This window comes from Symphalangus syndactylus, chromosome 9 (assembly GCF_028878055.3).
Source record: "Symphalangus syndactylus isolate Jambi chromosome 9, NHGRI_mSymSyn1-v2.1_pri, whole genome shotgun sequence".
Lineage (NCBI taxonomy): Eukaryota > Metazoa > Chordata > Mammalia > Primates > Hylobatidae > Symphalangus > Symphalangus syndactylus.
Window position 1 is genome coordinate 110,179,513 of NC_072431.2, and position 24,697 is coordinate 110,204,209.

At 50.8% G+C, this 24,697-nt stretch overlaps 2 protein-coding genes across 5 annotated transcripts; both read left to right on the forward strand.

Moving 5' to 3' along the window:
• Positions 1 to 7,018, forward strand: DCTN3 (dynactin subunit 3). Of its 3 annotated transcripts, XM_055293946.2 has the most exons (7): positions 1 to 202; positions 1,816 to 1,900; positions 2,605 to 2,691; positions 4,460 to 4,543; positions 5,802 to 5,860; positions 6,469 to 6,528; positions 6,699 to 7,018. In XM_055293946.2, exons 1-7 carry the CDS (start codon positions 98 to 100, stop codon positions 6,786 to 6,788), a joined length of 570 nt encoding a protein of 189 aa, XP_055149921.1. In that variant the 5' UTR covers positions 1 to 97; the 3' UTR covers positions 6,789 to 7,018. The 3 variants fall into 3 exon arrangements, with proteins under 3 accessions (XP_055149921.1, XP_055149922.1, XP_063465891.1); XM_055293947.1 differs by lacking the exon at positions 6,469 to 6,528 and having other exon boundaries at positions 40 to 202; positions 6,669 to 7,018; XM_063609821.1 differs by lacking the exon at positions 4,460 to 4,543 and having other exon boundaries at positions 40 to 202.
• Positions 7,019 to 8,230: 1,212 nt separating this feature from the next.
• Positions 8,231 to 10,052, forward strand: RPP25L (ribonuclease P/MRP subunit p25 like). 2 transcript variants are annotated; one of them, XM_055293949.2, is made up of 2 exons: positions 8,231 to 8,483; positions 9,215 to 10,052. In XM_055293949.2, exon 2 carries the CDS (start codon positions 9,251 to 9,253, stop codon positions 9,740 to 9,742), a length of 492 nt encoding a protein of 163 aa, XP_055149924.1. In that variant the 5' UTR covers positions 8,231 to 8,483; positions 9,215 to 9,250; the 3' UTR covers positions 9,743 to 10,052. The 2 variants fall into 2 exon arrangements, with proteins under 2 accessions (XP_055149924.1, XP_055149925.1); XM_055293950.2 differs by having other exon boundaries at positions 8,449 to 8,687.
• The last annotated feature ends 14,645 nt before the right edge of the window (positions 10,053 to 24,697 follow it).

The following is a 24,697-nucleotide window of genomic DNA, read 5'->3' on the forward strand; positions in this document are numbered from 1 at the left end:
TTCCTGTATAAAGGACCGCTCGTGCACTCGGATTGGCTAGCCTTCTTATTTGGACGGACGTCCCGCCCTCTGGCCGTTTCCTGGCCGAGGTGGGTCGATGGTAGCGATGGCGGGTCTGACTGACTTGCAGAGGCTACAGGCCCGAGTGGAAGAGCTGGAGCGCTGGGTGTACGGGCCGGGCGGGGCGCGCGGCTCTCGGAAGGTGAGTAGTCTGGTCCGGTAGTCCCTTTCTGGAGCAGAGCAAGAGCGGTCCACTGCCCTGGCCCTCGGGATGCAACCGCTCCAGTCCTGTTCTCCGCAGCCCGGCCTTTGAAATAACAAAGGTCCGGGACCTCCCAGAGCTGATTGGACCATCGGGGTCCATTGTCATAGGGGGCTCTGCGGGTGGTTAAGCCAGCCTGAGCATGGGCTCAGTACCTGCTGTGGCTGAGACTCCGCCCTTGCCCTCGCGGGCTGTAGTTGGGGAGACCTGACACACTCGAGAAGCTGACTAATGAGAGTTTCAATAAGAGCTGAAGTCCACGATAGGGAAGGCCCGTCATGGAGCCCTGCATAATTAATTGCTAAATGAATTGTGCAGGAAGAGGTCCATGGGACCCCTGGGCAAGCAGAGCAGAGGTGGATAAGGAAAACTCCAAAGGGTGAGAAGTGAGGTCTGAAAGGACCAGGATTAGGAAGGGAAGAGATTGGGTACTGGGTATTCAGATGTGGACTAGCACTGCTTTATACCAGTGACAGAATTTTGACAACTACGAAGCTCAGGTGCCCTCTCCTCCCCTTTCTACTATGGGAAGACCTTTTATTGAAGAACTTCTGATGGCGTGTCAGGCATGTCCTGGAGCTAAGTGCGTCCAAGGTAATGATGTCTGTTTGTACACTAAATGAGGAATTAGTTGTCACTAGCAGACTGTGCTCCCATTTCAGAACTAACTTCTCAAACAGTCTCTTCCTTTGAGATCTATGACGCTGACCCTCCTGGTTTTCCTTCTACCTCTTACTGCTGCTTCTCAGTGTTATTTGCCTCCCCCCTGGCATTCCTCATCCTCTACCCTAAAAACTGAGTGAGTGCAGTCACTTCCTTAGTCTCCTCCTCTATTTGACCCTTTAATATTGGGATTCTTTACATTCTACCCCTAAACTTTAGGTACGCTCACTCGCTTCCATGGTGTCAATTACTATTTACATGTCAATATGTCTCAAATGTATATCTCTGGTCCAGATTTCTGTTCTGAGAATCAGACTTTTATGTCCAGTTGTCTACTGGACTTTTCCACTTGGATATCCAATAGTCATCTCAAACTCAATCTATATGCTCTTAAATGTACTCTTTCTCTCCCCTAACCTGATTCTCTTCTGTATTCCCTAATTCAGTGATTGCACCATCATTGGGATCCCAGTTGTTTGGACTCTTCCATCTCCCACACTAAATTTGATGTGGAGGGGATAGGGCTAGAGGTAGGCCAGCCTATCTAGAGGTCATGAAGGCTTGAATGAGGATGCTTGCATTTCTCATGCCCAAACCCAGGACTTAGGAACCAGAAAATATATTGTGTATACTATATATTCCATAGACTCTAAAATAGTTCATTATCTTCCCCATCAGACTTGAAACTCCCCAAGGAGTACATGATTCTCTCTCTCCACTTTCAGGATTCCTGGAAAGTGGGGCTGCAACTCCTTTAATATTAGAGACGGGAGGCCAACCTAGATTACTGGGATTCAGGTTTGAGAGTCTGGGAGAATGAGGGTTCTTTAACTTTTCCAAGCCTTGAGCCAGGTAGTATATCTTGGAATTAACCACCACTTCCCTTACAGGTGGCTGACGGCCTGGTCAAGGTGCAGGTGGCTTTGGGGAACATTTCCAGCAAGAGGGAGAGGGTGAAGATTCTCTACAAAAAGAGTAAGTGCTTCCATGATGTGCCTGCCTGCCCGACATCCCACCCCTCGGCTTCCTGGGACCTGGCCCTAGCCCTTCAGTTCATTAGGTCACTGGAATAGCCCTTTGGGGATAGAAAGATTATGAGGACATTTACCTGCACCCAATTCAATTGGTAAATTGTGGTGTGCTTTTCTACCTTGTGGCTAAACCTCAAGCCCATGACAGTGTCCTAAGTTATGAGATAAGAGCTCTACCTGAAAGCTTCTCTTGGTGAAGGAGGGTAAAAAGGGTATGGGATTTCCCAGGCAAGGTTAAGGGGCAGGAAACAAATTAGACACTGAGAGCCTGGTTATGTCAGAGCTAGTAACCTGCTTAGTAACTAGAAATTAGACAAAGCTCTGGCTTGTCTTGGTGACATCTAGGAGAAAAGAGGCCTTCTACCCTTGGTGAGGATAGGTCAGTGAGAATGCTAAGCGCCCAGAGTGCTGGTGGCAACTGTGTTTTCAGCTCTGAAGCTTGATGTCAGAAGAGACCTCAAGAGAAGAGAGTGGAGAGATAGGGAAGTGGGGATAGGGAGCCTGGTGGAGCCCTGCTCATGTGGCACTGTTGGGTTTCAGCTCCTCATTGAAGGCTGTCCTCAAGGCTGACCACTTGTGAAACATCCTTCATAAGGCAGAGCTCTACTGCCCAACCCTATTCCATTCTCCGTCTCGCTACTTTTCTAGTTGAAGATCTGATCAAGTACCTGGATCCTGAGTACATCGACCGCATTGCCATACCTGATGCCTCTAAGCTGCAATTCATCTTAGCAGGTAATGCTGGACTACATGTGTACATGCATCTGAGGATGTGGGTTGTTGGGGAGGTTAAGTACAGACATGGCCTCCCCATCCAGTCTTCTGATGGGTACAAGCCCTGGATGCTGCTCTCTGGAATTGTGGCCTGGTTCTGGGTTGAGGATCCTGTGGATCCTCTGGTAGACATTGAGTACAGTATACCTCTGCGCCAGCTGCAGGCCATGGTGCCAGCCACAGTGGGAGCTAGTCCAGTGTTCTATCAATAATCTGCCTCTTGGATTTTCCTTCAGAACCTTCCTCACTTCTGCTCACTAGACAGAGGAGCTTCTAGGAAAGGGTAGGGGCAGAGAGCATTGCCATTAAAGAAAAGAGACAGTATTGGCATGAGTTTCAACATCTTTCTTTCATGTGAGAAAGCTCTGCAGTGTCAGAATTCTAGGCAGGAACTATTGCCTTGGCAATGTCTGCTAATCAGTCAGCCATTCTATAAGCTAGGGTTTTTTAAACTTCGTTATTCATCCAAAAGGTGTATAATGATCATCTACTCTGATCCAGGTTTTTTCCTAGGTGAGGAAGCATACAGTGGTGAACCAGAAAGTCCCTGCCCTCATGGGCACAGCCAGAGCTAGGGGAGACAGGGTCCTTGCTTCAGGGACCTGAGCTTATAACCCAGATGGGAGATCAGTCTCCCAGGAGACTGATCAGTGCAATGCAGCACTGAGGACTGGGTAAGGATGGGCCACTCCTGCTAAAACGGCTGTCAGAGTTCCCAAAAGGCTCTTGATCAATTGCCATGGCTGAAGCACCAAGTTTAGATATTCTCCTGCACTGACTCTTGAGTCTAGCCTCTCCATCCCTCCCTGTGGCACTGCCTCAGGAATTGTGCATCCACTTGCATATGAATGGTTGCACAGTCTGCTAAATTATACTCTTGACCCTAATCTTTCCCTTCCTGCATGTGGTTCAGTCTCACCCTCACAAAAACATGTTTCCAACATGTCACTTTGCCTACTTTGGAACCTCAGTGTCTCCTGCCTTGCTAGGATAAAGTCCTAATTCCATAGTCTGCCATTCAAAGCCTTTCAGTCGGCCAGGTCTACCCTCCCATCCAACTCTGTTTCCTGTGCTCTCCCTGCTCCAGTTCAGCTAATTGAATTCTTTCCCCTCTACTAATTGACAGGCATTCCTGCCTCTAAGCATTTGCACGTAACAGTCCTCTCTCCTGAATACCCTTCCCACTCTATGGATTTCAGTGCATTGAAATCCCCTGTGCATACAGGGCCTAGCCCAGATCCTGCTCTCCTCACTGGACTCTTCCATTACTGTCCCAGCTCTCCTCCAGCATATAATTGTCTAAGCCTCTGAGAGCCACTGAGCAGAACCTGCCTGGTGTAGTCTGCCACATATCTCCTCTTTTAGACCTTCCTGGGGACCCTTGGGTGTGGGGATCCAAGTCTGAAGTACTTTGTATCCCGTGGCCTAGGAGGTGCTCCCTGAGTTTGTTGATAGGAGGCTAGAAGAAGAGGTCTTGAAGTTAAACCTTAGAGAAAGGTGGGATTTGGAGAAATTGAGAGGCTCCTTAGGCTCCTTAGACCTGAGGCATCCAGGAGAGTTGGGGGCAGGATGGAAATGTGTACCTAGAGAAGGGGGCAGAGGACAGAGTCACTGTCTAAAGCTCTAGGACCTAGCCATATCCCTTGCCAGGTCCTCAGGCCCTTACATGGGCTGAGTAGCAATGCCCAGGTTTGCTTCACTGCAACTATCTTGTCCATTTTTGCTTTAGAGGAGCAGTTTATCCTTTCCCAGGTTGCACTCCTGGAGCAGGTGAATGCCTTGGTGCCCATGCTGGACAGTGCTCACATCAAAGGTATCTCTCTGGGGTTATAGCTTCACTACTCTGGTTGGGGAGGTAGGTGGATGGATGGGCAAGACTTTCCTGTGTTTCAGGTTGTGTGGATTCGGGTTGGGTCTGTTCCTTATCTTTTTTTTTTTGGACAGAGTCATACTCTTGTCACCCAGGCTGGAGTGCAGTGGCATGATCTTGACTCACTGCAACCACTGCCTCTGGGTTCAAACAAACTTCCCACCTCAGCCTCCCAAGTAGCTAGGATTACAGGTGTGTGCCACCACACCTGGCTATTTTTAGTAGAGACGGGGTTTCACCATGTTGGCCAGGCTGGTCTCGAACTCCTGGCCCCATGTGATCCACCCACCTCGGCCTCCCAGAGTGCTGGGATTACAGGCGTGAGCTACTGTGCCTGGCCTGTTCCTTATCTTTACCTTCACCCTGAGGTACTTGCCACATCCACCAATTAAAATTACCAGGATAGAGAGCCCAGTTTTAGGACCTCAGGCAATTTGGGCCTGAGAACACTAGCCTAAGCTCTAGCAGTCCCCAGCTCTGGGGATTCCTTCTGCCTTCTACCTACCCCCAAGCATCTCTTCTTCAAGGTGCTGCAGAACCCAGATTTTACTATCAGAGTCTCTGCCAGGTCCATGAATGTATGTGAATTCTTTCTGCTGCACTGCTGAGAGCAGTCCCTGGGCCTGGACTTTGACAAGGAGACAGTGGCTTTAATTGAATCCAGATATCCATCTTGTCTGTCTCTGGAGGTATTTTTCCCAGCTCCCCCTCCCTACCCCTGATCAGCTGCCCGCTGAGTATCTGACAGCCTTAAGCTTTGAGCCCAGCATGGTGGCCAAGCCTTGGCATGTTGGATTCCAGCTTAGGGACCTGGCATCCATCTTCAGACTCCCTGTTCCCTAGGCCAGGCAGACCTGCCCCCACTGGGCTGAGAGCAAAGGGACAGGTCCTATAATAGCCAAAGCTCTCTTTACCTGGTCCTGCTTATAGCACTGGGGTCGGGGTAGGGAGCAACACTGGGAACCCCAGGGTTTTGTCTTCTCCTCGGGACATGTATCTTCCCCTCCCCTATGGGTCCTGGAGTAAGACTGGAGTGGGCAGGGAGCCCCACCACCACCTCCAGCTGCAGCGGTCGATGAAGTCTGGCATTTGTTTAGCTTCTCCACTCAATACTCTAATCCTGCCAAAGACCTAATAGACTATTGAGCAGTCCCGGGGGAGGGCACAAGCATCATCCAGCAGTGTGCGTTGTGTTTTACAGCCGTTCCTGAGCATGCCGTCCGCCTGCAGCGCTTGGCCCAGATCCACATTCAGCAGCAGGTATGGGAGGGGTGATGACTAGAAGGGAAGATGGAGGTGGCACAGCACCTCATCCCAACTCATGCCACCTGGGGAAGCAGCTTCAGGCCTTTCTGTTGTAAGCTCAGCAGAAACTTTGGGGTTTATCCTTTATCTTGCATATGCCCCAGGAAGGTAAAGGGACTTGCCTAGGTTCATGTACAAACCTTCTGCTTCCAGAGCAGGACTTTATTGAGACACCATAAGGTTGAGGCTGGGAGGTACCCAAGAATTCCTGGGGATGGTATGTCATTGACTGTGGGTAGAGGGGCTCTTTTTTCACTATTCCCAGGCCCTAGTGTAAAGTTCAAAGAGAGTTCAGAAACAAGGACAGAAGAGGAGACATATACTAGGGGGAATGTTTACTTAATGTGTGGCCACTCCCTTTTCCATCAGTCTTTGGACTGCTGTTAGGGCACCCATCCTGGAGCCTGAAAGTGCTGCCATAGCCATTTGCTCCTTTGGCTTTGGGGTTAAGCATCATCTTTTTTAGGCTCCATGGGGAGTGGGAGTCCCTGATGAGGCAGGAAGTTTAGTGGAAGATGTGGGCTTTGCCCAGCTCCTTTGTGTGCTACACTTTGGCCCTACAGGACCAGTGTGTGGAGATCACTGAGGAGTCCAAGGCTCTCCTGGAGGAATACAACAAGACTGTATCCTTTCTGCTCAACTAGGACCCTAATGGGTGCTGTCCCTAAGCCCTGTCCTTTTGTTCCACCTCTAGCTCTCTCTCATCCTATCCCACCCACCTATGTTTGCCTGCTCCCCACTTTTCATAAACTTCCTCACTCAGATTCCTATTCTCACCTTGACCTACAACCAGACAATGCTTCTCTCCAAGCAATTCGTGCAGTGGGATGAGCTACTTTGCCAGCTAGAGGCCGCCAAGCAAGTGAAGCCAGCAGAGGAGTGACAGCTGCTCCCCATCCCAAAGTGGGCCTGGGCAGTCAGGCTCCAGGGCCCAATGCAACCTGCCTTTGTTACAAGGCAGAGGAAGCTTTGTATTTATTGGATTCAAGGCCCACCTCTCTGTACTCTGGGCTCTAAAGTTGGAGGTCAGGTTACCTGAGGTTTGCAATTTGCAACACCCACCCTCCCCCAAATCAGTGTTCTTATTCCAGTGACAATAAACCATAGAGATGACTGGAGGAGTGTGCTGGCTTCTTGGTCTAGGATGGAGGTGGGGGGGGGGCAGAGGTGTCAGCCGGCCTAATCGTTTGACTGGGAACTAAACTCATCCTGGTCTGGCTTTCTGGCAGTTGTAGAGCTCTCAAGATGAAGGCTCTCATTTGATTATGTGAATAGGATATTCTTTTATGTATCCATTTATCCCACATTTACCAATAAGAGACCTCCAAATGTCAGATGATGGGAGTAGATAGGACTCACCTCATCCCTGCCCTGCACGGGCTAGCAGGATAGACAGTCCTATCAGATGGACACAAGAAAAAAGGGACTGAAGGGACCTGGTAAGTGATATCCAGGGACTTTCAGAGCCAAGGGAGCAGCATGTGCAAAGGCCTTTAAATTTCTCTCTTGGGAGCCTACCTGCTGCCACTAGCCGAGAAGGGCAGCCTAAGAGGTTTGGATGCAGGAAGTTTTGGTCCTGGGGAGGGGAAGTTGGGAAGTAGGGGCGCTGGGGCAAGCATGTTGAGAAACAGATTGGCACCGTAGTACGCCAAATGTTTGCTGCCCCCTTGTGGTCTCAGTGAGTGCTCTGGCTCCAGACCCTTTTTCCAACGGCCCGCTGGCCGCCCCGCCTGTGCGACCTCTCCGGCACCTCAAATTCAGCGTGTCCAAACCGCTCTGAAATCTGGGAGTCACCCTAGATCGGAATTTCCTATTTCTCCGTCCAAACAGTGGCCAACTCGTCACTGAACCTACTAGTATCTCCCAACTTAATCTTTTTTCCATTCCCACTGCGATTTCTCTGGTTCATTAATGTAACAAATCATTTAACAAACATTGAGGGACGGTCATACGCCAGGCACCATACTAGACTCCGTGGGCACCCCCGCCCCCTCAGCCCCCAGACTCCGCGGCAGGTGTCGTCAGGGGCCGTGGCCCGATTTCCCCACCACTCCCTCCTCGGCTCCCTTCACAAGATCTGGTTCGACTGGCCCCTGGAAAACCCCCGTGGTCCGCCAGCGCCCACAGGATGAGGTCGAAGCTCAGAAGTCGGTAACTAAGGCTCTCGCCCATGCAACAGCAGCCACTACAAACTGAAGCCTTTGTTCGCACCCACGGTGAAACCCACAGCTCCCCCTTTGCTCAACAGCTAACGCCAGCCCTCCCTTCTAAAGGCCGGATACCCCTCCTTCAGACGCAGGACTTCCCCGACGGCCGCTCCTTTCTACCGCAGGGAACTGTCCTGCCTCCCGCCGGGGCGTAACAGCGGAGGCTGCGATCGTATGACCACCCCCCATGGGACCGGTCAGGGGCGCCCTGGCCAGCGGGTAGTTTCCGCGGCGGAGATGCCTCGGGGCCAGTCTCTCATGCCCCGCCCCTCTTTGCCACGCCCCCTCGGGGGCGTGCGCGGCCCCGCGGCCTTAGTGCGCTCCGGGCCCGCGCGCCATCTTGGCTCCGGATCGTGAGTGAGGCGGCTTCGGTGAGAGCCGGAACCGGGCGGGCAGAGGGGCGCTCGTAGGGTGGGGGGACGCCTGCGGCTTGGCTGCAGCGGCCGGCAGGACCCTGGAAGAGACCGTGGCTATGGAAACGGCCAAGGCTGTCTTGGAATAGCCTGAGCAGCCCTCCGAGCCGAGCCTCTGCCCCCGAGTTTCTGAGTGACCTGGGTTGACATAGATCGACCCTGGTAATCTCTGGGAGAGGGAGTCAGTTCTGTTTGGGGGCAGCACTGGATAAGGGTTCTTGGCTGTTTCCCGGGGGGCCTGGGGCGAAGGGCCTTGTCTCTGTCCTTGTAGAGCCCCAAGTGAGGAGCGCTCTCTGTTGGTATTAGTCTGGGGTGAGGGTTCCAGGCCCTGTTCCAAGGAGTCCAGGATAAGGGGGGCTAAGCCCCAGTCCTGGAGAGTTTGGGATGAGGGGGCCTGGCACTTTCCCAAAGAGCTCAGTGTTTGGGGAATGTGGTCCTGCCTCTGGGACTCTAGGATTGGAGGTGGGGGTGTTATGGCCCTTGTAGAGGAACGAGGTGTATGGGGTACAGCCCTTTCCCAGACTGCGGCAGGCATGGCCCTTGTCACGAGATGCTAAGGACGAGGGGACATGACCCTGTTTCTGGGAAGTCTGGAACGGCGAGCAGGGCCATATCCTGAATGGAGATAGGGGATGGTGGACAATGACTTGGGGCACATTGCTTAGCACTTATCTGATGCTTCCCTGCAGTGGGCAGCGAGAGTCACAGACAAGACAGCAAGCAGGATGGAGCACTACCGGAAAGCTGGCTCTGTAGAGCTCCCAGCGCCTTCCCCAATGCCCCAGCTACCTCCTGATACCCTTGAGATGCGGGTCCGAGATGGCAGCAAAATTCGCAACCTGCTGGGGTTGGCTCTCGGTCGGTTGGAGGGCGGCAGTGCACGGCATGTAGTGTTCTCAGGTTCTGGGAGGGCTGCAGGAAAGGCTGTCAGCTGCGCTGAGATTGTCAAGCGGCGGGTCCCAGGCCTGCACCAGCTCACCAAGCTACGTTTCCTTCAGACTGAGGACAGCTGGGTCCCAGCCTTACCTGACACAGGGCTAGACCCCCTCACAGTGCGCCGCCATGTGCCTGCAGTGTGGGTGCTGCTCAGCCGGGACCCCCTGGACCCCAATGAGTGTGGTTACCAACCCCCAGGAGCACCCCCTGGCCTGGGTTCCATGCCCAGCTCCAGCTGTGGCCCTCGTTCCCGAAGAAGGGCTCGAGACACCCGATCGTGAAGACCTGCTGAACCAGCCTGTTCTCCGGGTCTGAATGTCTGGGGTGCTTGTGCCTTTTCTGAGAAGCCCTGTGACTGCTCAACATCCCCATCAAGGTTTGAGTCCACAAAAGTGGACCTCCCTATCATGCTTCCCCTTCCCTCTAGCATGTGGGAAGGGACTGCTGTGAAGAATGACAGATGTGGGGCCTCTGCCAAGTTCCGCATTGCTAAATAAGGGCTTACTCTGCCTTCTACCTACAATGCATCTGAACTGCCTTCTGAAAGAGGTCCAGGGAGGGATTTAGGAAATAAAGTTTCTACCTATTTGACGAGCCTCTACTCAGCCTGCTATGTGGAGTGGGATTAAAGAAATGGGAGTCCCCGCCCTTACCCCCGGGGGCTGATTGGGTGAAGACAGAGGAAGAGTAGGCTCAGGCCGGTGCTGGGAGAATCTAGTGTCTACAAGAAGCCTCAGTCAGTACTGAATATATCTAATTCCCTGGGTAGTTATTTGTCCCTGCTTTGGCCTGGTTTAAGAACACTGCCAGGTCAGACATTTCTCTCCATCTGCAACATACAGTATCGTATAGTGGTTGTGAGCATGGACTCTGGTACCAACCTGCCTGGGTTTCACTCCTGGTCTGCCACTTATTAGCAAGTTACTGCTCTGTGCCTTAGTGGTCTTATCCATAAAACAGGAATACGATAGTGTTTATCACATAGGATTGTTATGAGATTAAATAAGGAAATATACATATATGACATTTAGATACCACGTTGGCACATAGTGCTATTAAGTGTTAATTGCTATTATCGTTATTAATGACTTACCTATCCCAAATGCAACAACTGTCTCACACCTCCTTCCCTCCAGCTTCCTTGCCCCAATCTCAGCTATGGAGCTGGACTCCTGCTTTGAAGAGATAGAGGCCTTTTGAACTCCCTCATGTTCCATCTTCACCTCCAGACCTATCTGTATACACATTTATCCTCAACTCCACTAGTTTGCAAACATGCTTTTTCCTATCTTAGAATCATATCTTTGGGTTGGGCACAGTGGCTTACGCCTGTAATCCCAGCACTTTGGGAGGCTGAGGCAGGAGGATTGCTTGATCCCAGGAGTTGGAGACCAGCCTGGGCAACATAGTAGGGAGGCCCTGTCTCTACAAAAACATCTAAAAATTAGCTAGGCATAGTGGTGTGCACCTTTAGTCCCAGCTACTTGGGAGGCTGAGGCAAGAGGATCGCTTGAGCCCGGGAGGTTGAAGCTGCAGTGAGCCATGATTGTGCTACTGCACTTCGGCCAGGGTGACAGAGAGACCCTATCTCAAAAACAGAAAACAGGCTGGGCGCAGTGGCTCACACCTGTAGTCCCAGCACTTTGGGAGGCCAAGACGAGTGGATCACTTGAGGTCAAGACCAGCCTCGTCAACTTGGTGAAGCCCCATCTCTACTAAAAATACAAAAAATTAGCTGGGCGTGGTGGTGCATGCCTGTAATCCCAGTTACTTGGGAGGCTGAGGCAGGAGAATAGCTTGAACCCAGGAGGAAGAGGTTGCAGTGAGCCGGGATTGCACCACTGCACTCCAGCCTGAGTTACAGAGCAAGACTCCGTCTCAAAAGACAAAACAGGCCAGGCGCAGTGGCTCAAGCCTGTAATCCCAGCACTTTGGGAGGCCAAGGAGGGCAGATCAGGAGGTCAGGAGTTCGAGACCAGCCTGGTCAACATGGTGAACCCCCTCTAGTAAAAATACAAAAATTAGCTGGGTGTGGTGGTGCGCGCCTGTAATCCCAGCTACTTGGGAGGCTGAGGCAGGAGAATCGCGTGAACCCAGGAGGCAGAGGTTGCAGTGAGCCAAGATCACACCATTGCACTCCAGCCTGGGCAATAGAATGAGGCTCCATCTTAAAAAAAAAAAAAAAAAAAAGGCCAGGGGCGATTGCTCACACCTGTAATTCCAGCACTTTGGGAGGCCATAGCGGGCAGATCACAAGGTCAGGAGTTTGAGACCACCCCAACCAACATGGTAAAACCCTGTCTCTACTAAAAATAAAAAAAGAAATTAACCAGGCATGGTGGTGGGCACCTGTAATCCCAGCTACACGGGAGACTGAGGTGGAAGAATTGCTTGAACCTAGGAGGCGGAGGTTGCAGTGAACTGCCACTGCACTTCAGCCTGGGCAACAGAGCGAGACTCCATCTCAAAAAAAAAAAAAAGTCCAGGCAAGGTGGCTCACACCTGTAATCCTAGCACTTTGGGAGGCCGAGGCAGGTGGATCACGAGGTCAGGAGATCAAGACCATCCTGGCTAACAAGGTGAAACTCTGTCTCTACTAAAAATACAAAAGATTAGCCGAGTGTGGTGGCAGGCGCCTGTGGTCCCAGCTACTCGGGAGGCTGAGGCAGGAGAATGGCGTGAACCCAGGCGGCGGAGCTTGCAGTGAGCCGAGATTGCGCCACTGCACTCCAACCTGGGCGACAGAGCGAGACTCCATCTCAAAAAAAAAAAAACAAAAAAAAAACACGCCTCAATCCCACATGTCTCTCCAGGTCTCATCCTTGCCTGTTTATTTATTTATTTATTTATTTATTTATTTATTTTTATTATCATTATTTTTTTTTGAGATGGAGTTTTGCTCTTGTTGCCCAGGCTGGAGTGCAATGGCATAATCTGAGCTCACCACAACCTCTGCCTCCCGGTTTCGAGCGATTCTCCTGCCTCAGCCTCCGGAGTAGCTGGGACTACAGGCATGCGCCACCATGCCCGGCTAATTTTGCATTTTCAGTAGAGACAGGGTTTCTCCATGTTGGCCAGGCTGGTCTCGAACTCCCGACCTCAGGTGATCCACCCGCTTCGGCCTCCCAAAGTGCTGGGATTACAAGCGTGAGCCACTGTGCCTGGCCACATCCTTGCCTTTTTTCCCTTTGCTGCTTTTTTTTCTGCTTTGCCTCGGCCTTAAACTCTCAGGTTCAGGGGCATGAGAAGAGAAGTGAAGGTTGCATCAGTAGCAGGGGGTGCTGTGGGAACTAGAGCAGGATTATGGGCAGTAGTGAACTCTGAAGAATTGAATCGGTTGGATCTCCCATGGATCTCAAGATTTTCTCCAATGTGTCCAGCAGCCTGGGTGTCCGGTAGCCTGGGTGCCCAGTCATGAGGAAAGCAGAAGGCTGGAGTTCTTCTGGGCTCACATTGTAGTAGAATGGGTCCAGCAATGTAAGGATGTTGCAGTGATACTTAACTGAGACCAGGCAGGAAGGATTGAGAAGGAGAGGGAATTAGAGGACTGAAGCCCTTGATAAGGGCTTGGAGGAGGGGTGAGGTGACCGCAGGGCCAGCAGGCAGTTTTCAAAACTTTAAATACTGCATCCTTTGCTTTCAAAGTTAGGTTAGCTCTGAGTGATGTGGAGGACCCTGGGGGAGGGGTAGGTGACGAGGATTCAGAAGAGATTAGGAGAGAAAACCTCGGTGGCTGCCAAGCAGGTCTTTCAAATGCACAGGGTCGTGAAGCATCTAATACACTCCTAAAGGCAATTATGGCTGCAGTGGCAGTGACTCAGGTGTCTTGCTGCCAGCAACTGACTGACTTCCCCCATTCTCCTCGCAGCTAATTCAGGGATTTTGTTCCCTCTCAGCTTCTGCATACGCTTTTTCTCTGAACATCTTCACTTGTGTGTCTTCTGCCATCAGCAGTTCTCTGAGTATCATTGGATCTCCAGAGCTTTGAGGCCAGGCTACCTTGCAGACTACTGACCTTTGGCTGATGATCTCATCCCATCTGCTGATGGCCAGGGTGGAGGGATCACATATAATAATTATGGTGATCTGTGCTGAAGGTGGCATTGCGAGCTCTGGAGTCCCAGGAGGGACATTTTCTCTCTGTCTTTGGTCTCTACGGGGCCCAGCTGGGGCCTGCAGGAGGAATGGCAGGGAGGGGACCAGAGACCTGGGCCCTTTGGAGTCAGAAAGGCTGACCAGCTTTACGAGAGAGCACAAGAGTTGTGTCTAGTTCTGTCCACTTTCTCCTTAATTCACTGCAATATGGCTTCTGCCACCATAAGGTCACGTCTTGGCACAAAAGGTAAGGAAGTAGAGACAGCTCTTTCAAGAAATTGGATTGTGAATGGGTGGAAAGGGGTGATAGATAGGAGAGGAGTGTGGAGTACAGAGAGCGTTGGGTTTTGTTGTTGTTGTTGTTGTTGTTATTGTTTTTAATATACTAGCATGGACTTGAGCATGTTTATAGGCTGACAGACGAAGAAGCCAGTAGGGAAAGAGATGAAGGATGCAGGAGATTGTGGATAACTCACAGCATGAAGTTCCTGAGCAGGTAAAAACGAATGGGATCCAGAAGCATGGAGGTAAGGGCCTCCCAAGGGAAGAGGAGGGATGACTTCCTGTAACAGGAGGGATGGAGTTGAGGACAGATATGTATGCAGATAGGTCTGGAGGTGAAGATGAGACATGAGGGAGTTCAGAAGGCCTCTATGTCCTCAAAGCAGGAGTCCAGCTCCATAGCTGAGAGTGGGCAAGGAAGCTGGAGGGAAGGACGTGTGAGATAGTTGTTGCAGTTGGGAGAGGTGACTAGGAGAGGTGACTAGGAGAGGTACAGGATGATGACCAGGCAGGGCTAAAAGCCCAGTGTAGGCTGGTGACCATGAACTTGTAGGGTCATTGGTCAGGGTGTGTGAGCTCTAGCAGCACCCACAGGATAGGTGAGGACTCAGAAAAAGCACAGTTGCATTCTTCCAGACTGACTTTAAGACAGGTAGGAATGATGGAAGATGCACGAGGAGACTAGCAAGAGAGTACATGTAGTGAACGACCAAGGCATCCAAACTGGGCCAGGAGGGAAGTGAGGGAAAAGGGACAGGAGTCAGTGGCCTGGAGATCCCCATGAAGATGGGGTGGAGTGAGATGGACTATCCTAGGACAGGAACGTTGTAGCTATATGGTTTCCTAGGCAGCCGTAACAAAGTGCCACAAACTGGGGGGCTTAGAACAACAGAATTTATTGTCTCACCATTCTGGAGCTGGAAGTCTGAAATCAAGGTGTTGGCAGGGCCACACTCCCTCTGAAATCTGTGGGGGAATCCTTTCTTGCCTTGTCCTGGTGATTTGCCAGCATCCTTTGGCATGCTTGACTTACAGGTGCATCATGCCAATCTTCACGTGGCATTTTCCCTGTGTCTCCACCCCATCTTCCCTTTTTGTGTGTCTTTGTATCCAAATTTCTTCTTTTTGTAAGGACACCACTTATATTGGATAAGGGCCCACCCTAATGAACTCATTTTAATTTGACTATCTCTATAAAGGCCCTATTTCTAAATAAAGTTACATTCTGAGGTACTGGGGATGAAGATATCTATAAATGGTTTTGGTTGGGGGGTGGTGGGAGTGGAGGGCACAATTTAACCCATAACCACAGCTAAAGGATGGGAAGGTATGAATAGGGTTGAGGGTTTTTGGAGCTGATAGGATTTGTGGGCATGTGAGTGGATGGCTGGAGGATCTGGAGAAAGAGACATGGAAGATGAGTTGGTGAGTTGAGGCTGGGAAAGGTGAGGTGGGGAGCATTCTGGTCGGCAATGGAGTCATCCAGGATGGAATGTGTTGAGCATTCTCACTACCTGTCTTAGAGGTGGCATGTCTAGCCACCTTGTGTTTGTTCCCTTCAAATGGGGACATCAGAACACAATATGCCTGGAGGAGTTATGTGCCTCCAATATCCAAGCAGGCACCAAGTTCTGCCCGTTTTGCCTTCTAGGTCTCCATCCCCAAAGCCTCGTTGGTTTGTGCCACTCATTATCGCTCGGCAGTTTCCATACTCATCTCTGTGCTTCACTCCCCTCAGAGCTCTTTGTTTAGAATGCTCTTCCCCCCATACTTGCATGGTTATCTCCCTCCCTCCTTTAAGTCTTTGCTAAAATGTCACCTTCGTGAGGCCTACTCTGGCCACTTCATTTAAAATTGCAGCCCAGCACTTTCAATATTCCTTACCCTGCCTCTCCCCCTACTCCAGTTCTTCTTAACCTCTATGATATTTATGCCTTTAAAATAATACTTTTGTTTATTGTCTCCTCCTGATGAGAATGTAAGCTCCAAAAGGGCAAGAATCTTTGTTTCATTCCCTTATGTAACCTAAGGATCTTGAACATCACTTGGCACATAGTAGGTACTCAATAAATATTTAGTGAGTAAATGAATGAATATTGAGCCCCCCCGCCCCCAATATGGGGCCATACTCAGATCTGACCATGTCATTCCTCTATTCCCTTAGCCTCCATGCCAAGATTAGAGGGCAGGATCCAAGTTCATTCACTACATTCACTAGGTGTTTGGTTTTTTTTTTCTTTTCCGTTTTCTTTCTTTCTTTCTTTTTTTTTTTTTTTTTTTTTTTTTTTGAGATGGAGTTTTGCCCTTGTCGCCCAGGCTGGAGTGCAATGGTGCAATCTCAGCTCACCGCAACCTCTGACTTCCAGGTTCAAGTGATTCTCCTGCCTCAGCCTCTGAGTAGCTGGGGTTACAGGCATGTGCCAGCACGCCCGGCTAATTTTGTATTTTTAGTAGAGACAGGGTTTCTCCATGTCAGTCAGGCTGGTCTCGAACTCCCGACCTCAGGTGATCTGCCCGCCTCAGCTTCCCAAAGTGCTGGGATTACAGGCCTGAGCCACCGCGCCCGGCCCACTGGGTGGTTTTAAAGGACCCCTTTGCCTGGCCCCTGCCCATGGCTTAGTCCGTCTTTGACCTGGTCCTCTTGGACCCTAGGCTCTGACCACGGTCACACTTCCCAAGTGCCATACGATTTTCTGCCTCTGAGTCTTTGTTCTTGTCATTCTGTCTACTTGGAACTCGTCAAGAATGTTCAAAGGACACGGGTGCTGGCCTCTGAGCACTCCCTTGGGACCTACTACCTCCCCACTCCTTACTGTAATACTTGTCTGGTCCAGCTCTCACATTGATAGGTCATGTTCTGGCTACACTCACTTCTGGCTTTGGCCACAAGGTGGCAGCATTTGCAAAGGGATAGCCCATTCCTTTCCAGGGTCTGCGCAGAGGGCCTCAAGAGTCCCAAGACACAGAGACTTGAAATTTGATCCTTAATGGGCTCAGTGACCCCTCAGTTATTCAACAAACAGCTGATGATCATCCACAATATGACAAATATAGTCACTGGGCTTGGAACCTCCAACCCCACGAGGGCTATAGCCACATATATAATTTCCCTATGGAGGCTGGGTGCGGTGGCTCACGCCTGTGGTCCCAGCACGTTGGGAGGCTGAGGCGGGCAGATCATTTGAGGTCAGAAGTTCGAGACCAGCCTGGTCAACATGGTGAAACCTACAAAAATTAGCCGGTCCTGATGGTGCACGCTTGTAATCCCAGCTACTTGGGAGGCTGAGGCAGGAGAATGGCTTGAACAGGGGAGGCGGAGGTTGCAGTGAGCCAAGATCCAACCACTGCACTCCAGCCTGAGCAACAGAGTGAGACTCCATTAAAAAAAAAAAAAAGTTTCCCTATGGTGTGACAAGTACACAGATTAGGCAAGTTTACTGCTGCATGAGTTCAGACAGAGCCCCTATTCCAACCTTTAGAGACACACAAAGATTTAAAGAAGAGAAGGTGATACCTGTGTGGAATCTTGAATAGCTTAGGAGAGAAGTGGGCATGACATTCCAAGTGAAGGGAAGGGATAAGCCAAGGCATAGAAGCAGCATAGAGATGATCACTGGAGCATGAAGTTCAAGGCAGAGAGTAAGGGATGAGGCTCAGAGGTGAGTAGGGGTCAGACAGGGAGGCCTGCAAGCCTGGCCAAAGGTGCTTGGACTCTGTCTTGAGGGAGATGGAACGTCACTGAAGGCTTCAAGGTGGGAGTTCTGTGGAAAGCAGACTGTGTTTAGAAAGAGAACTCTGGCTACAATGTGGAGAGTGGATTGGGGGTACAGGGCAGGAAGAGCAGTGAGAAAGCTGCTGTAGGGATCCAGGGGGTAGTCAGTGAGGCCAAAATTATAAGCGGAGCAGGCCCTGAAGAAGCTCCTCCCAGCCCACAAGGCCATTCAATGCCTGGCACTTTGAAAGGGTTCTTGGCCCTAGGAACTCTCTCCCCCACCATCTGAGCCACCTCAGCCCCTCTGTTCCTGAGATTCCTTTTGGTGCTATCTCAGCTCCTCTGATTATTCTAGCTGGAACCATGGGCTTTGTCAGTTTCCATATGGAGGCCACTGTGTCCTAGGTAGCTCTGTGTTGGTAGATTTGTTAGACTCCAGCTCAGCCTACACCCCAGCCTCTCTCAGTGTGACCCTTTCAAGCACCCCCAGTTAGGAATGTGACTGAAGGATCGCCTCCACCAGAGAGCCAAGATGAGCCCTGGTCACCCCTGTCATCTCCTGCTACTCCTTACCAGAGGCCACTGGCAGGACTGATGCTGAGGGAAGGGCATCCCCTGCAGGCAGAGGAGCATAACCTGAAGAAAGGCCTAGAGGTAGGAAAATGCAAAAGATGTTTGGGGAGGAGGGTCTGGCATTGTTAGCAGAGTCTGGCAGGGACAGGTCAAGGCCTACAAAACCAGGCTCAGAGCCATACCATATACTACAAAGCAGGAGATACCATAGCCAGGTTTTGAGCAGGGATTGAGAGTCACCTTCATTCGTTATCTCATGAATATGCACAGAAACCTGTTGAATTATTCAAATAGAAAGGATGTAAATGTGTATGCAAATTTGGTGCTGCCCTCCCTGTTGCTATGGAAACCAGATAATAGCAAAGTAAGGGTCCAACACCCTGGGGAGACCAGGCTAGAGAGACTGAGGCCAGGAAACTCCTTTGTCCCTCACCCACTTTTCCCACTCCTAATGTTTTGATCTCTTTCTTTGCCTCGCCCTGTCTTTGCTTCCTTCTGCCTTGTCCTCTGTCCATCTCTCTGTCTCTCTTGATCTTGCTGTCGCTGTCCTCCTCTCTCTCTTCTCCATCTCTCTGTCTCTCTCTCAATTTTTTTTTTCTCTCTGTCTCTGTGTTTCTCTGTATGAGTCTGTCTCCACATTGTTGCTCTGTGACTGAGACAGTTTCTCTCTGATTTCATATCCCTCCCTATCTTGGTCTCTGTGTCTTTAATTCTATTGCTCTCTCTTCTGCATTTCCCTGTCTGTGTCTCTGACTCACATCTTTCTCTGCATCTTTGTTTTTGTGCCTGACTGTGTTTCTGAGAGTTTCTATTTCTCGGTCTGTCTCCCAGGCTCTCTCTTCTCTCTTTTGCTCTGATTCTATCTCTGTGAACCTTTTGTCTCAATGCTTGTCTTTATCTAACGAGAAGGACAAGAAGCTGCACATCTGTCCTTACCTGATGGGACGTTCCGCCCCTTGCCCAGCTGCCCACATGTTCGAGGATTCCTGGCTTCTCTCCTCACATAAAATCCTGTTTCGGGTCTGGCCCCCATCACTGTACTGGCATAGGATCCTCATGACAGGCCCAGGCTGGCTACCAGGACACCAGACTCCTGCCTCAGCCTCTGCCTGCCATGTGCCCCTGCCCAGAGTTTCTCCCTTTCTGGCTGTGTATTCCCAGCACTCTGCTTGAAGCTGGTGGGCACCTTGAGGCACTGGTGTGTTGGGAGTAGGGAAGTGATGGGGGAGTCTTAGTGGCTCACTCATCTGGCTCTCTGCCCAAGAGCGGACGTGAAGGGGCTGGCCAGGGCCCAGGTGTGGCGGCATCTAGGGCTAGTTGAGACCAATCCTGACCCCTAAAGAAGACTCCTTGTTCAGCCACCAAGTTGAGCAGCAGCCGTTCCATAGTCTCTCCATGTTTCTGCCTGCTACAGCGTCAGCCGTTCAGTTCCTTGTTTGGAGTCCTCTGTTTTGCCCCTCCTTCATTTGGTTTATATTTGATGAGCACCTATTCTATGCCATGCCCTCTGCCTTCGCAGAGTCCACAGTGACATGGAAATGACATCTGGATTTCTTGTGTTCGCGCCACCACCACCACCAAGAAGGAGCTTTTTGGACCAGGTGAAGAACACAGACTCTTCAACCCCTGCAGTTTCTTATCCCTGGTGGTCTTAGCTTAGGGGTGCAAGGCTTATGCAGTTGCCAAAGTCATAGATCGAGATTGAGAAGACAGAGACACAGAGATAGAGACAGAGATAGGAAGAGCCAGAGACAAGAGCAACTAGATCTATGGAGGCAATGTGCTTCCACACAGGGTTTGCGATGGGGTGTGGGAGGCTCAGATCAGAGCTTGGATGAGGGTGGGCCAGGAATGTTCTGAGGTCAGGTAAGCAACCCTGTGTGTGGAGGTAGAGGGCTACCCCTTTCAGTTATGGCCTTTGGGCAGGTTGCCTCACCTTCAGGCAGGCACTAGTTATGGGGATCTGGCCTGGGTCCAGGTGTGGGGGCAGCCAGAACAGTCAGGACAAGTCCCTCCTCCTCTAAGAGGACTGCCAGAGTGAGCCCCCATCTCTCCTGCCCAGTCAGAAAGGGCCATAGACAGAAGTACTCACTCCAACGATTGTGGTTCCCCTATGTTCAGGCTCAGGCATGACCCTGCTGCCATGAATGCCATATTTGAATTTACCTTCCTGGACACGCCTACCCTACCTCACCTAGGCCAATTGTGCCAGAGGGTTGCAGCAGGGTCATGCAGGCAGGGCCAGATACAAGGAGAACCAAAGAGATCAAGAGAAAGACAGTAAAAGACAGAGACAGAGGATAGTGTTGATAGAGAGATGGGGAGAAAGGCCATGACAGAGGAGACATAGACATCGACTGGGAGGAAGCCGAAGCCAGCAGATGAAGGGGGCTTTAGCACCTGCCAGGGCTAGCGCTAAGCACTTGACTGGATTATCTCATTTAACTTAATCTTCACCTCAGTCTCAGGAAATAGGCACTGTTATGATCCCATTTTACTTCTGAGGTAATTGAGACCTTAAGTCACTTTTTGAGGCCACAAAGTCAGTAGGTAGTAGAGTAGGTATTTGAACCCCTCTGTCTCTAACCAAAAAGCCAGGGAGAGAGACAGATAGAGACAGAGGCAGGCCCAAATCTCCACACCAGCACTTGGGGAATCTAGGAATCCTGAAATCTCTGGACAGCTGTGCAGGGGGAGGGCCTTCCCATCAGTCTTACAAAAGTGCAGCTTCTGGTCGTTTTGGTAAGAGACAAGGACCGCAACGTAGAGAAAGAGAGACATCCAAGTAAGGAGAGAGATTCCAGCCACAGAATTCCTTATCTGACCTTCTCACTTCCTGCTACCCTGGTGTGTAGCCTGTACTGCCCCTGTTACAGATCTGGCCAGCCAACACCTCCCTCTGGTGGGGTCCAGGCTTTGAGATCTATTTTTCTGCACATATTTATTGAGCACCTGCTAGCTGACGGGCACTCATGCCCCACATCTACCTCCTCCCTTTGTTTTTCACTATGGCAAAATTGTTCCCATTGTCTAACTTCAACTTGCTAGGTTCTGCAAAAAGGGATTATTAAGACTAGAATTTGGGATGCCTCAATATGAAGAGGTTAGCCTGGTATACACTAAGCTTTTCTGAGAGCACAGAAGAGGTCCCTGAGGGCCGGCTTTGGGTGCCTTCTGGTTGGAGGCCCCTTCTAGTTGGTTTGAGGAGGAGGGTCAGCAGCCCAGCTGCTGGGGGCCTGGGAGAGCTGAGCTGTCAACAGCAGGGAGGATCGGGGTGAGAAGAAAACCAGGAGCTATCCTGGGGGAGCCGCAGAGTCAGCGTTATGGTTTCTAATGTCTTAGCCCTGGTTTCAATTACCCCCAGGGTCCCCAGGGTTCCCCAACCACTGCATGCTCCTGAGCCTGAGGAAGGCTCAGAACTCTCCTGGGGAACCAAAAACCAGGGGCTCGGGGATGGAAGTCTAGGGGCCTGGGAGGAGCTTTTTGATTCTTCTGCCTAGCTGAGAGAGGCCCCCAACCCAAGCAGGGCTCCAGGGAACAGCATGGAGGCTGGGGAAGGAGGGGTCTACACTCTACTCACAGGCCCCTGTGGAGGAGTCTACACCAGCCTGTTCCATACCCCTAGCTTTGTCCCCTTGGCCCCACCCCTCTCCTGGCTGCTAAAGACCTGGGCTCTTCCTTGGTCCTACCAGGCTATTTCTGGCCTCATGCAACCCTGATTCTTCTATCTCTAGGACCACTACACCTTCCCTGTCTTCTGGAAGTCCCTCATCTTTCCTGTTTTATTTTTATTTTATTTATTTATTTTAGTTTTTTTGAGACAGTCTTACTCTGTCACTCAGGCTGGAGTGCAGTGGTGTGATCTTGGCTCACTGCAACCTCTGCCTCCCGGGTTCAAGTGATTCACCCACCTTAGCTTCCCCAGTAGCTGGGATTACAGGTACCCACCATTACGCCTGGTTAATTTTTGTATTTTTAGTAGAGATGGGGTTTCACCATATTGGCCAGGCTGGTCTCCAACTCCCAACTTCAGATGATCTATCTGCCTCAGCCTCCCAAAGTGCTGGGATTACAGGAGTGAGCCATCGCACCCGGCCCTTTATTTTTATTTGTTTATTTTTGTTTTATTTATTTATTTATTTTTACTGCTCCCCCCACCCCCAATTTTGTTGTTGTTGTTGAGACAGAGTCTCAGTCTGTTGCCCAGGCTGGAGTGCAATGGCACAATCATGGCTTGTTGCAGCCTCTACTTCCTGGGCTCAAGTTATCCTGCCACCTCAACCTCCTGAGTAGCTGGGACTACAGGTGTATGCTACCACACCCGGCTAATTTTTATATTTTTTGTAGAGACAGGGTCTCAGTATGTTGCCCTGGCTGGTCTCAGACTCCCAGGCTCAAGGTGATCCGCCAGGCTTGGCCTATCAAAGTGCTGGGATTACAGGTGTGCATCACCATCCCTTTCCTCTCTTTTAATCATGGGTTCCCCGAGTTTTAGTTTCAATCCTCCTCTCCTCTTCCTTTCTTATCACCACCCCTCCCCTGCCGTTCTCTGATCTATCTTATCATCCTCTAGCACCATCATAATGCCCAGGTTAGTCTGAGACTCTAAATGCCCAAGCCTCCAGCACATGCTGAGCATAAAGGATGCTGGGAACTGTTGAACAGGGGCTACATACCTAGCTGTCACACCACAGACCCTTCAACTGAACATGTCAAGGCCCTTCTCTCTCCCCAGCTAAGTGAATGGTACCATCAACTCCCAGTCTCTCAAGCCAAAAGCATGGGAGTCATCTGTAGTTTTGTACACAATGTTCCCTCTAGCCCTGGCACACAGTAGGCACTAATAAACGTCTGTTGAACTGAATTTAATTCAGTTTTTTCTCTTGGAGTCTCCCTCTGCCTCTGTCTATTTCCCTCAGACATGGTAACGCTGGCATTAAGTTTCCAAATCTCTGACTTTTATCTGCCTTCCCAATCACCACAGTTGAGTTTCTGGGGGAAAGTTGGGGCCTTTTTTCTTCCCTCTCCCCTACTTCAGGGAATCACAGGCTGGCGGGAAATAGAGCCATGGGAGGCAAAGGGAGGGATCCAATCTTAGGGACACATGGTCCTCAGGCCTTCCTGGAAATCCCAGCTGTTATCCAGGAGCCAGCTCTATAGCAGCAGAGAGCAATGTCAGATTCTGGGTTGGTACTAGGGGGGACAATCCTTTGAGGATAGTTTTCTCCTCCATGAGGAATGGTGGGTAGGTGGGATCAGTGCCCACTTGGGTGGGGAAGCATGAAGGGACTTTGTGCTTCTGAGCAGGGAATTTGTTCATGCAAATTTTTGCAAAATGAAAAATTGTATCTGTGATTTTGCAAATGTATGCCCCTGCTCCCACCTTTGATACACAGTCCCCTGACTCCTAGTTTCTCCATCTTCCCTATCCCTGTCCCTGCCTCCCACTCCCTCTCCCTGTCCCTCTTCTGGATACTCGGCTCCCTCTCTCCCCACCTGCTTCTCTTTCCACACTTAGCCCAAACTTTGGGATCACCCAGCGGAAGGGTGCTTGGGAAAGCAGACACAGGACTAAGTGTCCAGCGAGCCCGTTCTCTGTATATAAAGTGACGTGGGAGATCCCCCGGGGGTCATGGGAGCAGATGAAGCAGATGAATCTGATGTCCTGCCCCTTTCCCAAACCCTGTCCTCTCTCTCCTTGCCCCAGGTCAGGCTGGAGATCTCTTTCTTATGGGTCACCACAAATACCTCTCTGTGGCTGCCCTACCTCCAGCCTCCACCATCCTCACCACCCTCTACCCAGCAGCCTCAATGGTCTTGCTAAAACTCCAATGTGTTTATATTCCTGATTTCTTTATGCCCTTCTATGCCTCAACAGCCTTGGCTCCAAAGGCATTTCAGGATGTGGTGTCTGAGCCACTCAGGTTGCCTCAGCCTGCCTTCCGGTCTCTGCCACCTCACTAGTCACTAAACCTCTTTCCCATCCCTCAGGGCTGCGACCCATTCATCTAGGCTCCCACCCCTGTGCTCTGGAGCTTAGGTTTACTTCTCACAGGTCAAGGTTGTCCTACTTAATTACTTGTATCATTCATTCCGTCAACATTTATTTAAATCTATTTCAAACGTTGAGCACACCTGTTCTATGCCAGACCCAACTCTACGTGAGTGGAGATGGAGGCCACAGGGCTGCCCTCATTGGAGCTCACATGCATCACAGAAGTAACTAGATAATTAGGCATCAAACTAACTACTATAAGGAAAAAGAGGATGGCACTGTGAGAGAGGACAAAAGGGCTTAGTATAGGCCTCTCTTAGGTGTCATTTAGGCTGCCACCTCTTGCCTGAGGGGGCTGGGGAACCAGACTTGGGACTTTTGCATGAACAAATATATACAGTACACAGTTTTGTTTGTTTGTTTTTTTGAGACAGAGTCTCGCTGTGTCACCCAGGCTGGAGTGCAGTGGCGCAATCTTGGCTCACTGCAAGCTCTGCCTCCCGGGTTCACGCCATTCTCTTGCCTCAGCCTCCCAAGTAGCTGGGACTACAGGCACCCACCACTATGCCCGGCTATTTT

Bases quoted from the DNA above. Each gene is read 5' to 3' on its own strand.
- RPP25L (XM_055293949.2), top strand. From the start codon at position 9,251: ATGGAGCACTACCGGAAAGCTGGCTCTGTAGAGCTCCCAGCGCCTTCC.
- DCTN3 (XM_055293946.2), top strand. From the start codon at position 98: ATGGTAGCGATGGCGGGTCTGACTGACTTGCAGAGGCTACAGGCCCGA. The intron at 4,544-5,801 runs GTATCTCTCTGG...TGTGTTTTACAG, and splicing joins GGACAGTGCTCACATCAAAG to CCGTTCCTGAGCATGCCGTC. The intron at 5,861-6,468 runs GTATGGGAGGGG...TTGGCCCTACAG, and splicing joins AGATCCACATTCAGCAGCAG to GACCAGTGTGTGGAGATCAC.